The 13,094-nt window shown below is 32.4% G+C and overlaps 1 protein-coding gene across 2 annotated transcripts in view; it reads left to right on the top strand.

The window, feature by feature from the left end:
* Positions 1 to 13,094, top strand: part of LOC114332627 (ATP-binding cassette sub-family C member 4-like) — a 298,183-nt gene that overhangs the window by 227,205 nt on the left and 57,884 nt on the right. For both annotated transcript variants that reach the window (XM_050645698.1, XM_050645699.1), the window contains exons 10-12: positions 721 to 873; positions 2,526 to 2,713; positions 12,229 to 12,548. In XM_050645698.1, coding sequence (XP_050501655.1) covers positions 721 to 873; positions 2,526 to 2,713; positions 12,229 to 12,548 — 661 coding nt within the window. The remainder of the gene's footprint in view (positions 1 to 720; positions 874 to 2,525; positions 2,714 to 12,228; positions 12,549 to 13,094) is intronic.

The following is a 13,094-nucleotide window of genomic DNA, read 5'->3' as shown; positions in this document are numbered from 1 at the left end:
AAGCCAAAGTTTCACAATTATTGCTTCACCCTGTATAATTATTATTTATACAATTGAATAGCATTTTTTATAGCCTTTTCATTGATGTATCACAAGTAGAGGTTTGCAATTTAAACTTTTTTGGTTGTGATGGGTGGGGCCTAGGGGGTTGATGGGGGTGAGTTCTCTTTCATGTCATTTTAGTTCCCCCTTACTATCCTAGAAACGGTTTCAAGCATTTTTCGATATCAGCTTTTGTTCGTGAGATATAGCCATTGTAAGTTTTAAAATTGACACACTGTATATATATAGGAATACTACAGACAGGTGTCTGTTGTTTCTGCCGGCGAGGCATGTGCCATGAGTCATTTTTACTATCGTATAGTTTAAATCACACAAATATACATTATCTCTCAAATATTATATTACATACATTTTTATTGCTGAAATGTTTATCTGATAATTAACTATGTATTTTGATGATAATATATTATATATTATATAAGCCACAATTAAATTGAAAAATAATTTTATTAACATTTCGACGCCCAAATCGTGTATCGTTGTCAAAATACAAAATACTGAAAATCAAAATGTTTATCGATGAAAATCGGTCCGGGTTAGCCGGACTTCCGGGTTATCGGGGGCCGACTTATCGGGGTTCCACTGTAAATAAAAATTTTAATTACATGTAGGTACCAATCTTTGATTGATTTCATTATAATTCAACGTTTTTCCTAGGGAAAAATCAAGAAAATGGGAACCTTTGACGAACTGTCCGAGGATTACCTAAAGTCATTGCAAGAAAATAGAAGTGAAGAACAGATTGAAGATGAGAAAAAGGATGTATCTTTAAATACTAGAAAACAGTCTAATATGGAAGAAATAAAACAGGTAAAATATTTATATAAAAATAATATGATTGATTTCTTAACCATTTCACTATTAGGTGTTTGCAATGTGTCCAAAATACTTTACGGGGACTGATAGAACAAGGTTTCAACATAACTATAGTTAGAAACTTCGTAAATTCAAAAGTACCTAATATACAGGGTGTAACAAAAATACAGGTCATAAATTAAATCTCATATTCTGGGACCAAAAATAGTTCGATTAAACCTAACTTACCTTAGTACAAATATGCACACAAAAAAGTTACAGCCCTTTAAAGTTACAAAATGAAAATCGATTTTTTCCGATATATCGAAAACTATTAGAGATTTTTTGATGAAAATGGACATGTGGCATTCTTATGGCAGGAACATCTTACAAAGAAATTTTAGTAAAATTTGTGCTACCCATAAAAATTTTATGGAAGTTTTGTTCCTTTAAACCCCCCAAACTTTTTTGTACGTTCCAATTAAATTATTATTGTGGTATACCATTAGTTAAACACAATGTTTCTAAAACTTTTTTCCTCTTGGTATTTTTTCGATAAACTAGTTTTAATCGAGATGCGGCTTCTTTTTTAATATGTTTACATAAAAATTGCGTGGGGGTTTTGTGCCTTTAAACCCCCCAAATGTTTGTGTACGTTCCAATTAAACTATTATTTCGGAACCATTAGTTAAACATAGTGTTTTTAAAACTTTTTTGCCTCCTAGTATTTTTCCGATAAGGCACCTTTTATCGAGATGTGGCTTCTTTTTAATATGGTTCTAAATATACCTCAACCTGTAATTTGTAAATAAAATTTCATATTATTACCAGGTCTCTAATAATCGTACTTAACAGTACAAAAATATGTGGTTGATTTGACAGATATTCAAATTATCTCGATAAAAACTTGCTTTTCGGAAAAGTACTAAGAGGCAAAAAAGTTTTAAAAAAATTGTGTTTAACTAATGGTACCACAATGACAATTTAATTGGAACGTACACAAAAGTTTGGGGGGCGGGGGGGTTTAAGGGAACAAAATCCCCGTAAAATTTTTATGGGGTGCACAAATTTCACTATAATTCTTTTTTAAGATGTTCCTGTGATAAGAATGCCACATTTCAGTTTTCAGTAAGAAACCTCAAATAGTTTTCGATATATTGGAAAAAATAGATTTTTATTTTGTAACTTCAAAGGGCTGTAACTTTCTTTATGTGCACATTTGGACTAAGGTAAGTTAGGTTCAATCGAACTATTTTTGGTCCCAGAATATGTCATTTAATTTATGACCTGTATTTTTGTTACACCCTGTATTTTACGTGTGTTTTTGAGTCTTGAAAATCGTCATTTTTAGTTTTTTTTTTCAGTTTTAAATTATTTATAACTCACAAAAGATCAATTTTGAAGAAAAATTAAGAGACTTTTTTATTTAAAATAATAAAAATGTCTCACAAAACATCTGTTTTGCTCTAAAAAAATGATTTATACATATTTTTCTTAATAAAGAATTTAAAAAAAAAATAGACCATTTTTCGCATGGGCGACATCTTGAACCTTATTGTGGGTTATCTTAATATGAAAGTGATTATGGTAATATTTGTCAAACAAACCAGAACTTTTCGTCTTGTCTAACATTATACCTAGATCAAGTTTTTTATTTTTGTTGGTAGGTGTTATCTCAAAATGAAGAAGGGCCCAAGGAAAATAATGAAGAAACCTGCGAAGGATCAATTCCCTTTTCAACTTATGGCAAATACTTCCGTTTCGGTACCAGTTGTTTTGGATTTTGTTTTATGGTAATTTTATTCGTTTTGGCCCAAGCGGCATCTAATGCAGGAGACCTGTGGGTGACTTATTGGTAATTAAAAACTCCTTTAAAGTTTCCTATTATTTTCACCCATTTTAGAAAAATATGAAATCCTTGAATTCAATGTCTGTCTGTCCGTCCGTAAACACATATCCTCAGTCATTAGACCAGAGAGAATGACAAATGAGGTATCAAATGGAAGCTTGTAACCCAAGTACGGTATTAAAGGTGATAAATTTCACCTCGGATTTCCGGTTTTAGAGTTGTTGCAACCGGAGGTACTGTTCTAAATTCGCGAAAATAGTACAAGCGATATATTATTTGAGGCGCCTTAGCAAGACGAGAATAAATATACTTCCGGTTTCATGCCTGTCGGTCTGTCCGTCAATATAACTCCTCCATTATTAAAACAGATCCAATGATAAATTAGGTGTCGAATAAGAGCTTATAATCCAAAGATGGTATTAGAAATTTGGTCTCGGACTCCTGGTTCCAGAGTTGCAGCCGGAAGTACAGTTTAAACTCGCCGAAATAGTACAAGCAATTTATTATTCGACACGCCTTAGCAAGACTAGAATAAAAACATACTTCCGGTTTTGGTGTTAATTCCGGTTAAAAGTTGGAACCGGAAGTGTCACATTATAGTCGCAGAAATAGTACGTGCGACATATCAATCGAATCAATCGATCAATCGACGCGTATTGAAAAGTTAAGCTCTAATGTTTAGTTCCGGTTGTGATGTTATTTCCGGTTAAAAATTGATGACCGAAAGTTTGGCACACATGGCATAAAATTACTCAAATCGTATATCAGTTGAAGCAAAGTTGCACAAAGAGTTTCAATATCGATTTCCGGGTCTACTTTCAGTTAGGTCCGGTGAAAATCTAGGACTTACGAAGTCCAATTGCTTGTTTTAATATGAAACATTAAGATTTCAATAAGGTTAAATGAAACTGTTGGTTTATAAATACAGTTAATGTTTGGTAATAAAAAAAAATTATAAAAAGTAGTTAAATTTATGACTTTTAGCAATGATTAAATGTGAGAGTGATGACTTTCCTAACGTAACTTAATTTAGTGAATGAGTATATATTGTAATTCCATTTTTAAGTGCATTATTTTTATTCCATTTTAAACGTTAATAAAATTATTTTTTTTAAACAAAATAAAAATTCCATTTTTATTCAGTTGCAATTCGAAGGCAAAACAATCTTATTTTTCAATTAGAATACGGAGCGCAGTCCAGCCCTCTGAATCGACGATTTTCGACTCTTGTCGGAGTCTCATCGGAGAGAACGTAGGCCTGCTACTCCATACTCCAATTGACCAACACCGAGAGTTTATCCCCCACACCGCAACTGACGTAAAAAAGAATGTGTGTGTGTACTTTGTACGCACGTAAGAAGTTATTTTTCTATTATATAATTTTAATGAAGTAAATATACTTAACAGGTTATTTGTATTATATTTAAATATTAAACTAACTTTCTTCTCTACCACTTTCAAATTTTTTTTATTAAAACAACCACAAAAAAAAATAAATCGTCCAGGATTGGAACCCGGGACCTTTCGATCTCTGACCGAACGCTCAACAACTAGACCACCGAGTCTCCTGTAATTGACACGGAAAGTTTCGGATATAATTACACAACACGGTGACAAATAGATTGATTGGTATCGTGATAATAATGTTATACCTACATATTTTATTATCTTACTACAGAAGAAGAGAAATTCAAAGACACAAAAATTATAATAAATAATACTTTTGCTAAAACCATTAATATATTCTTTTAATGACTTATTTGCGCTGATACAGATACTATCTTGAAAGATTAGAAACGAACTACATACTGTCTGTGTGCGCATGCGCGCAGATTTATGAAACATTTTACTCTCAATCGCGCCTAAAGAAGAATAACTTCAAAAACTACTTCATCTTTTATTTTTTTCAATTTAATTCTGGCTTATTTCCCATCTAAATAGTTAATTGCATTATTTTGGTTAAACCTGTACAAGTAGATAACTGAAAAATACATCGTTGCAATAGTGATTAGAAGAACTTTCAAATTATGTGTCCCATAAACTCTGTTTTTATTAAACAAAATCATCAATTACATTATTACGCCAACACTGATGACGAAATATCCAACATATACAGGATGTTTGGTAAAGAATGGGCCATAGCTTAACCTCAGATTGCTGAGGTTAAAATAGGTTGATTTAAGCTAACTTACCTTAGTACAAAAGTTGATAATAACCGAAATACAGGATGTCAAAGTTAAAGTTGTTCTGAAGCTATTTCCTTGTGGCATTTTTATGATTAATTATTTATATGTCGAAACGTTAATAAAATTATTTTTTTCATTTTAATTGTGGCTTATTTCCCATATAAATAATTAGTCAAAGTTAAACTTATATTTTATTTATTTTTGAATATTTCCTGACAGACATGGGACAACAACACGAAATTTGGTAAGTGGTGTTGGTGCTGTATACCCTACTAAATTATGTTAAACAAACGTTTCTGGCTACTACCAGAGGCGTAAAACGGGGGAACGTGAATGGTTGACCCTTTCCAAATTCTACGCCACTGGCGGAATTTCTATTTTAATGCAATTTATTGATTCCGCAATACTTTCTATGTAAATATCATACTCTTCTTTAGTAACGATAAAGCCATGAGTTTTCGAGAAATTTGAAGCTAAAAACGAAGGAGCATAATACATTAATCAACATAAGAGTGCCTTTTCATTTTTAACTTCAAATATCTCGAAAACTAATGACTTTATCGTTACGAATGAAGAGAATATTATTTGCATATAAAGTATTGGAGAATCTAAATCTTATGCTAAAATAGCAGTTACATCAGTGGCGTAGAATTTGGGAAGGGTCAACCATTCACTTTCCCGTGTCGTACGCCTCTGGTATTAACCACAAACGATTATTTTCCATAATTTAGTAGGGTGTACAGTACCTACACTTTTGCCAAGTACCATAAGGGTGTATGTCAAATAGTTTTATAGTACCGGGTACACATAGTTCTTGAAGTTTTAAATAAAGAATAAATTATTAAAAAAAAAAGAATACTTTAAAATAATTTGACATATCCGTGTGATACTTGGCAGAAAGTGTAGGCACTGTATACCCTACTAAATTATGTTAAATAATTATTTCTGGCTACTACCAGAGGCGTACGACAGGGGAAAGTGAATGGTTGACCCTTCCCAAATTCTACGCCACTGATGAAACTGCTATGTTAGCGTAATTTTTATATTCTCCAATACGTCCTATGCAAATAATACACTCTTTATTAGTAACGATAAAGTCATTAGTTTTCGAGATATTTGAAGTTAAAAACGAAAAGACACACTTATTTTGATTAATGTACCGGGTGATCAGTTAAGGGTAGCGAGCGGCCATATCTCATAAGATATTGGTCGTATAGAATTGAGAAAAAAAAATCATGGTAAAAGTCGCCAAGAGAAATTGCTGGAAATTATTTTCGAGTTTATCAAACGTCCGCTAGAGGGCGTAACAACCAACACAAAGTAGAAAAATGGGATTTTTATAGAATTTTGTCCAATGAAAGTTTATCGATGATATCATTTTCATATTAACAGACCATTTCCCTACATTTTTTGTCTAAAACGTTTTGTTCTATCTATCAAAATAAAGCGGTGGGGGAAGTTCAATTGTTTTTTTAAACAAACCAAGATTTCTTCCGTTTCTTTTGACCGATTTTAAAAAACTTAGGCTCATATGAAAGAGCATAATTTGCACTACAAAACTCTTATTTGGTTTTTAATTTTTGACGTTTTCTGTCGCCGCTAGATGGCGTTAACTGAAATGGTAGCAAATTTTTGAGTTTTTTTCAAAAAAAAACAAATGTAATGATATATTAATTTTTATATATTTTAAAAGAGGATAAATTTCTCTATAATTTAATGAAAATAATTTATTATCTACCTTTTTTTGAACCGTTGATATTGACCAAAATATAATTTTATTACATTAAAAAATGGCACGCCACTGTTTTTTATCAAAATAAAAATCAGTTTTGTAATCTCTTATTAGTTGCTAACAAAAAGAACCTCTTGACTTTTTTTCGTTAGACAAACGGTTTTGGATTGAAAAAATAAAATAGGTTTACATACTGATAATTATAAGGTTCAAAATTATTTTTAAATATTACATCTCACAATAATAAAATTATTACCTATTATTTTTATCATTAATCATTATTTAATTAGCGAGAGAATGCATTAGTTCATAATTTATTAATAATAATTATTATTATTTCATAAATTAAATTAAAAATCAAACTTAACTAACATCGCATTTAAGCGAAGCAGGCCATGATCTACGAAACTGAAAATAAAATGAAAGAAAACACCAAATTGTCAATCACGCTGATATTTATTTTGACAGTTCCTGCCATTGACATCTAATTTAATGTTATGTAAAAAGTATTTTTACAACAAATCATGCCTTTTACGAATGAAGAAGCCTTTGATATGTTGAGAATTTATTTTCAATGTTTTGAAAATGCGGCGATTGCTTCTAGGCAGTATGCACTGCGTTATCCCCTCCGTAGACGGCATTCGAGAATGGTTTTTCGTCGTCTAGCCTTACGTTTAAGGCAACATGGCCAAGTGCAACCAACTTCAACTTTGAGAAGAAATCGTAGAGTAAGAAGAGAAGATAACATTATAAATGTGTTGGCTTATATTCATGCAGACCCCCATTTAAGCATAAGAGAGATCTCCAGATATTTAGGAATATCCTATGGCTCAGTGCAAAAAATATTAATGGATTTTAAAATGCATCCGTATCACGTCGTGATTCATCAATCCTTAAAAGAGACTGACTTTGAACGTAGGCTCGATTACAGCTACTGGCTTAGAGACTTCATTAGGGAAAACCGTCTTATTTTGTCACAAATATTATGGACAGATGAAGCATCGTTTAGCAGTAATGGCAAGGTAAATCTGCATAACATGCATTACTGGTCGGACACTAATCCACACTGGTTACGTGAAGATTATCAGCAGGGTCGATGGAGCGTTAACGTCTGGTGCGGTGTTATTAATGGTACTATTATCGGTCCGCACATATTTAATGGCAATCTAACCGGTGACATGTATTTGAACTTTTTATTGAACGATTTACCAGGACTCTTAGAAAACGTGCCTTTAGAAGTAAGAAGAAACATGTGGTTTCAACAAGACGGATGCCCGGCACATTATTCTCGAAATGTGCAAGATTTTATGAACAGGCATTTTCCTAACCGTTGGATTGGTAGAGGCAGCCTATTTTTCTGGCCACCACGGTCCCCTGATTTAACCTGCCTTGATTTTTATCTATGGGGCCGAATAAAGGATTTAGTGTATAAAACTCGACCAACTACTCGAGAAGACATGATAGTCCGAATTCAAAACGCGATAAATATTATACCAAGAGCGGAAATTGAGGCAGCTGTCAACTCCACCCAGAAGAGATTGGACCAGTGCATTCAAAATAACGGACAACATTTTGAACATTTACGACAAAATTATTAATTTAGTTTTAACGTTTATTTTTAAAGTTCTGTGTTCTTGTTTTTAGTGTTACTGCTCTTGCTGTTATTGGACAGTTTTATTAAGATTTTTTTCCAAATATGTAAATTAGTATGTTTCGAGATATGGGCGCCCCATGTAAACATATCTTATTTTTTCAATCCAAAACCGTTTGTCTAACGAAAAAAAGTCAAGAGGTTCTTTTTGTTAGCAACTCATAAGAGATTATGAAACTGATTTTTATTTTGATAAAAAACAGTGGCGTGACATTTTTTAATGTAATAAAATTATATTTTGGTCAATATCAACGGTTCAAAAAAAGGTAGATAATAAATTATTTTCATTAAATTATAGAGAAATTTATCCTCTTTTAAAATATATAAAAATTAATATATCATTACATTTGTTTTTTTTGAAAAAAGCTCAAAAATTTGCTACCATTTCAGTTAACGCCATCTAGCGGCGACAGCAAACGTCAAAAATTAAAAACCAAATAAGCGTTTTGTAGTGCAAATTATGCTCTTTTATATGAGCCTAAGTTTGCTAAAATCGGTCAAAAGAAACGGAAGAAATCTTGGTTTGTTTAAAAAAACAATTGAACTTCTCCCACCGCTTTATTTTGATAGATAGAACAAAACGTTTTAGACAAAAAATGTAGGGAAATGGTCTGTTAATATGAAAATGATATCATCGATAAACTTTCATTAGACAAAATTCTATGAAAATCGCATTTTTCTACTATGTGTTAGTTGTTACGCCCTCTAGCGGACGTTTGACAAACTCGAAAATAATTTCCAGCAATTTCTCTTGGCGACTTTTATCATGATTTTTTTTCTCAATTCTATACGACCAATATCTTATGAGATATGGCCGCTCGCTACCCTTAACTGATCACCCGGTATTATGGTCCTTCGTTTTTAGCTTCAAATATCATGGCTTAATCGTTACGAACGAGGAGTATGTTTTTTACATAGAAAGTATTGGAGAATCAAAAAATTGCACTAAATTAGCAATTCCGCCAGGGGCGTAGAATTTGGGAAGGGTCAAACATTCATGTTCCTACGTCGTACGCCTCTGGTAGTAGCCAGAAATGGTTGTTTAACATAATTTAGTAGATTGTACAATATCAGCACCACTTACCAAATTTCGTGTTGTTGTCCCATGCTTGTCAGGAAATATTCAAAATTAAATAAAATAAAAGTTTAACTTTGACACCCTGTATTTCGGTTATTATTAACTTTTGTAGTACGTTAGCCTAAATCGACCTATTTTAACCTCAGGAATTTAAGGTTAAGCTATGGCGCATTCTTTACCAAACACCCTGTATACTAAGGTGGAGCGAAAAAATCGATTTTCAAATAATAATTTGCCTATATGCGGAAAAGTGGTCTAGGATTGAATCCTTACTTGTGTTAAAATCTTTGCTCATTCGGATGTTATTTAGTGGTGCCCCCACCCACATTTGTGAATATACGCTTTCTCTTGCTTAGTAAAAATTATGCTATAATTTATTAAATCTGACTCATTTATATCGGTAATTCAAACATATATTTTACATTTTAAAGTAGAAGACTTTAAAATGATATTGCCAATATTTATGAGTTGCATTCCTGGGACGACTTTACTGAAAGATAGTTCATTCGATTACATGAAATCAACCCCAACTCAAGAATATCCGTCGCAAAAAACATAGCATGTGATCTGTCTTTAAAAAGACAACCAAATGCAACGGTGACAGTAAAATTCTCATGAATTAAAATGAAAATCGTTATTTTAGTTAAATTGTGGCTTATTTCCCATTTAGAACAGTTGATTACCGAAGAACATATTGTGTTAGTTTCAGAACCAAACTCTGAGTATATTGGACATCTTACTTTACAATCTGGTTCAGCAAAAAATATTGCAGACAATGTATTCAATTTCTTAAAATCTAAATGTGACTTTTCTACTTGGGTTGCAATTAGATGCGATGAAACAGCGGTAAATACTGGCGTTCACAATGGTGCAATTCGCAAATTATAACTTCAAATTAAGAAACCATTACAGTGGTTCTGTTTGTCTTTTACATGGGAACGAGCTACCATTACGACATTAGATTAAGTACTTAGATGGAGAAACCGCAGGACCTACCGGATTTTCGGGTGAAATAAGAAAGCTTTTAGAAACTTGTGAAACCCTACCTGATTTTGAATTTCGAAAAATTCAAAGTGAACTTCCTGAAGTAGATATTAATACAGTAAGTACAGACCAAAAATATTTGTACGAAATAAGCAAAGCTGTAAGTAATAATACCGTATCAGAAAGCTTAAAATATCGACAACCGGGAAAGATGGCACATTCGAGATGGATTACAACAGCAAACAGACTTTATGTAGGAAGTTTAAATCCGACTTCCGATTTAAATATTTTTTCAACTGATCTACAAAATGTGTATGTTCTCACTTGGTTTTCAATCAAAGTAAAGCCAGAAGTTAAATATGGGCCAATTCATTTATTTAATATGATTAAATGCTCGCAATAATTATCACTAATACCAAAGAAAAGAGTGAACAAAGTATTTCAAGGTAATGGATATTTTGCACATCCAGAGAATACTCCCGTAGCCATGTTGGGTGATAAACGACCCCATATACGAGAGCTAGGTTTGAGGCGCATATTAAAGTCTAAGAATGGGCAAGAAACCAAGGAAATTCGCCAGTTTAAAATTCCAACTATAAATTTTGGAGCCAAAGAGTATTTTGACCTAACTAATTGGCAAACTGGTGTAATATCAAAACCACCAATAACAAATCAATTTTCAACAGATGAACTTAGAAAAATGATTGATGACACCACTTCAAATAAATTTGAAATTCCTAAATTTCCCTTTTTCCGATTTTTTTCAAACTTTACAGTAAATAATTAAATAAACTATGTTGTAATAAGTTCCGAGTTGTAAACAAGCAAAAACAACATTAATATAAAATAAAAAAGTTATTTTTTTCAATATTTTTTTTTTAATTTGTCAATTTTTAAAGTTCTGGGGGCACCGGAAGATATTGTTCTATTAATCCCAAATTTTGGATAACGTTTTGCAATAATATCTAACCACTTTTCCGCATATAGGACATATCAATTTGTAAAAGAAAATTTTTTTCTTTGTTTTCGCCCCACCCTACTGTATAAATATGGCAATTGACCATTACAAAATTAAAATTGACGTGTTTTAAGATTTTTTTTAAAGTCTTCTGTTTCTGAAATAATGAATTTATTCCATGCAAGCGTTTTATAGTATGATTTTTTTACCAACATCTAATAAAAATATTGCAAGATATGGTAATACTGAAAAAAACATAGTTTTTGTTTTTATATGCAAGTTTGAATTTGTGCCTATGGATAATATTTCGGTAGATATTTCCAACTCAAATCGTCGACTTGCGTTAACTAATTGAATAATTCACGCAATAAAGTCATATGATTAGTTTCGTTATTTACGTGTATTCTAGAGTATATTCGCATATGCTATGCACTCACAGGCGCCCATACCCATGGGCAGGGGTGGGGGCCGTGCCCCCCCTAGCTTTTCGGGTGCTTTAAACTATATATTGTTATCCATAGTGTACAAAATGCAATGTGCAAAATCTTCACATTTGCCCCCCCCCCTGAACATTTTCATATGGGCGCCCATGTATGCACTAGATGTAAACATTAGTTGACAGCGATGTCGTCGTCAGCAACGAACGAGGTGACTATTTGGTTCAGGATTTGAATATTTTTTGATAACAATTTAATATATAAGATTATTTTTCACTATCTATGTATTTAGTGATTATAATAATTTATATACTTTACAATAAAAACTAATAATCGAGGAAAGAGAAAAAGTGATTAAGTGATGTTAATATAATGCTGTTCCTATGGAACGAGTAAATAACTTTTGAACACCTTTAATAACTCAAATCGTTGTTTACATGCACTGCGTGTCTTATTGAAATTTAGTATAATTGATTTTGAAATTTTTACTTTTAGGGTAAATACAGTGGCAGCTAATAGTACAACAACACCACCCTTGGAAATAGTTGTTGCAAATAATACCTCGTCTGGAAATTACAGCAAGTACAACTATTCGGTAGTGGGTGAAAATATTCCACTTGAAGAACGGTTTACCCACGACTCAAATTATTATATAATTATATACAGTGTCACAATATGTCTAGCTGTTTTTCTGACTCCAATCAGATCTTTAAATTTCTACAGAATTATTATGAATGCCTCAAGAAACTTGCACAACAGTATGTTCAGTAAGATTTTGGAAGCACCTATGAGATTTTTTGACACAAATCCTTCAGGTAAGCGTTCTCGGATATGCTGTAGGTTTGCTAAAAAATACACTAAGAAATTTATATACCAACAAACAAAAATATGTACCTATATTTTATTTTCGTTCTTATTCTTTGTGTTCCATTTTCAGCCGGTTAACCTTAAGTCCCCCTCTTTAATAGCCCATCTCTAAACCTCCAACTTCTCCTCTAATATGTATTTGCTCTCCTCTACTAATATAACCCGATATTATTAGCGAAGAGCATTGACCAAGGAGCCTCCTCTCTTGCCTTTTCTGTCAGTACATCCACAGCACTCATCATCATCAGTAGTTCTTGGCTTCTTGGGTCCTGGCTTGTTCTAGGATTTTCCGCCATTCTGTTCTGTTCCCTACTTTGTTCTTCCAGTGGGTAATCTCAAGTGTTTTCAGATCTTGTTCCACTTGTTCCATGTATCTAAGTTTGGGTCTTCCCTTTGACCTTCTCCCTACTGGTGCTTTATTATATGTTTTGGTGTTTCGGTCAGTAATAGTACAGCAAGAGTTCTAGATATTTCCCCATGTTAAATCCCATAAG

Source organism: Diabrotica virgifera, chromosome 3 (assembly GCF_917563875.1).
Source record: "Diabrotica virgifera virgifera chromosome 3, PGI_DIABVI_V3a".
In the NCBI taxonomy this organism is placed as follows: domain Eukaryota; kingdom Metazoa; phylum Arthropoda; class Insecta; order Coleoptera; family Chrysomelidae; genus Diabrotica; species Diabrotica virgifera.
Note: the sequence above shows the minus strand (reverse complement) of the source record. Positions and strands in the feature narration are given on the sequence as shown.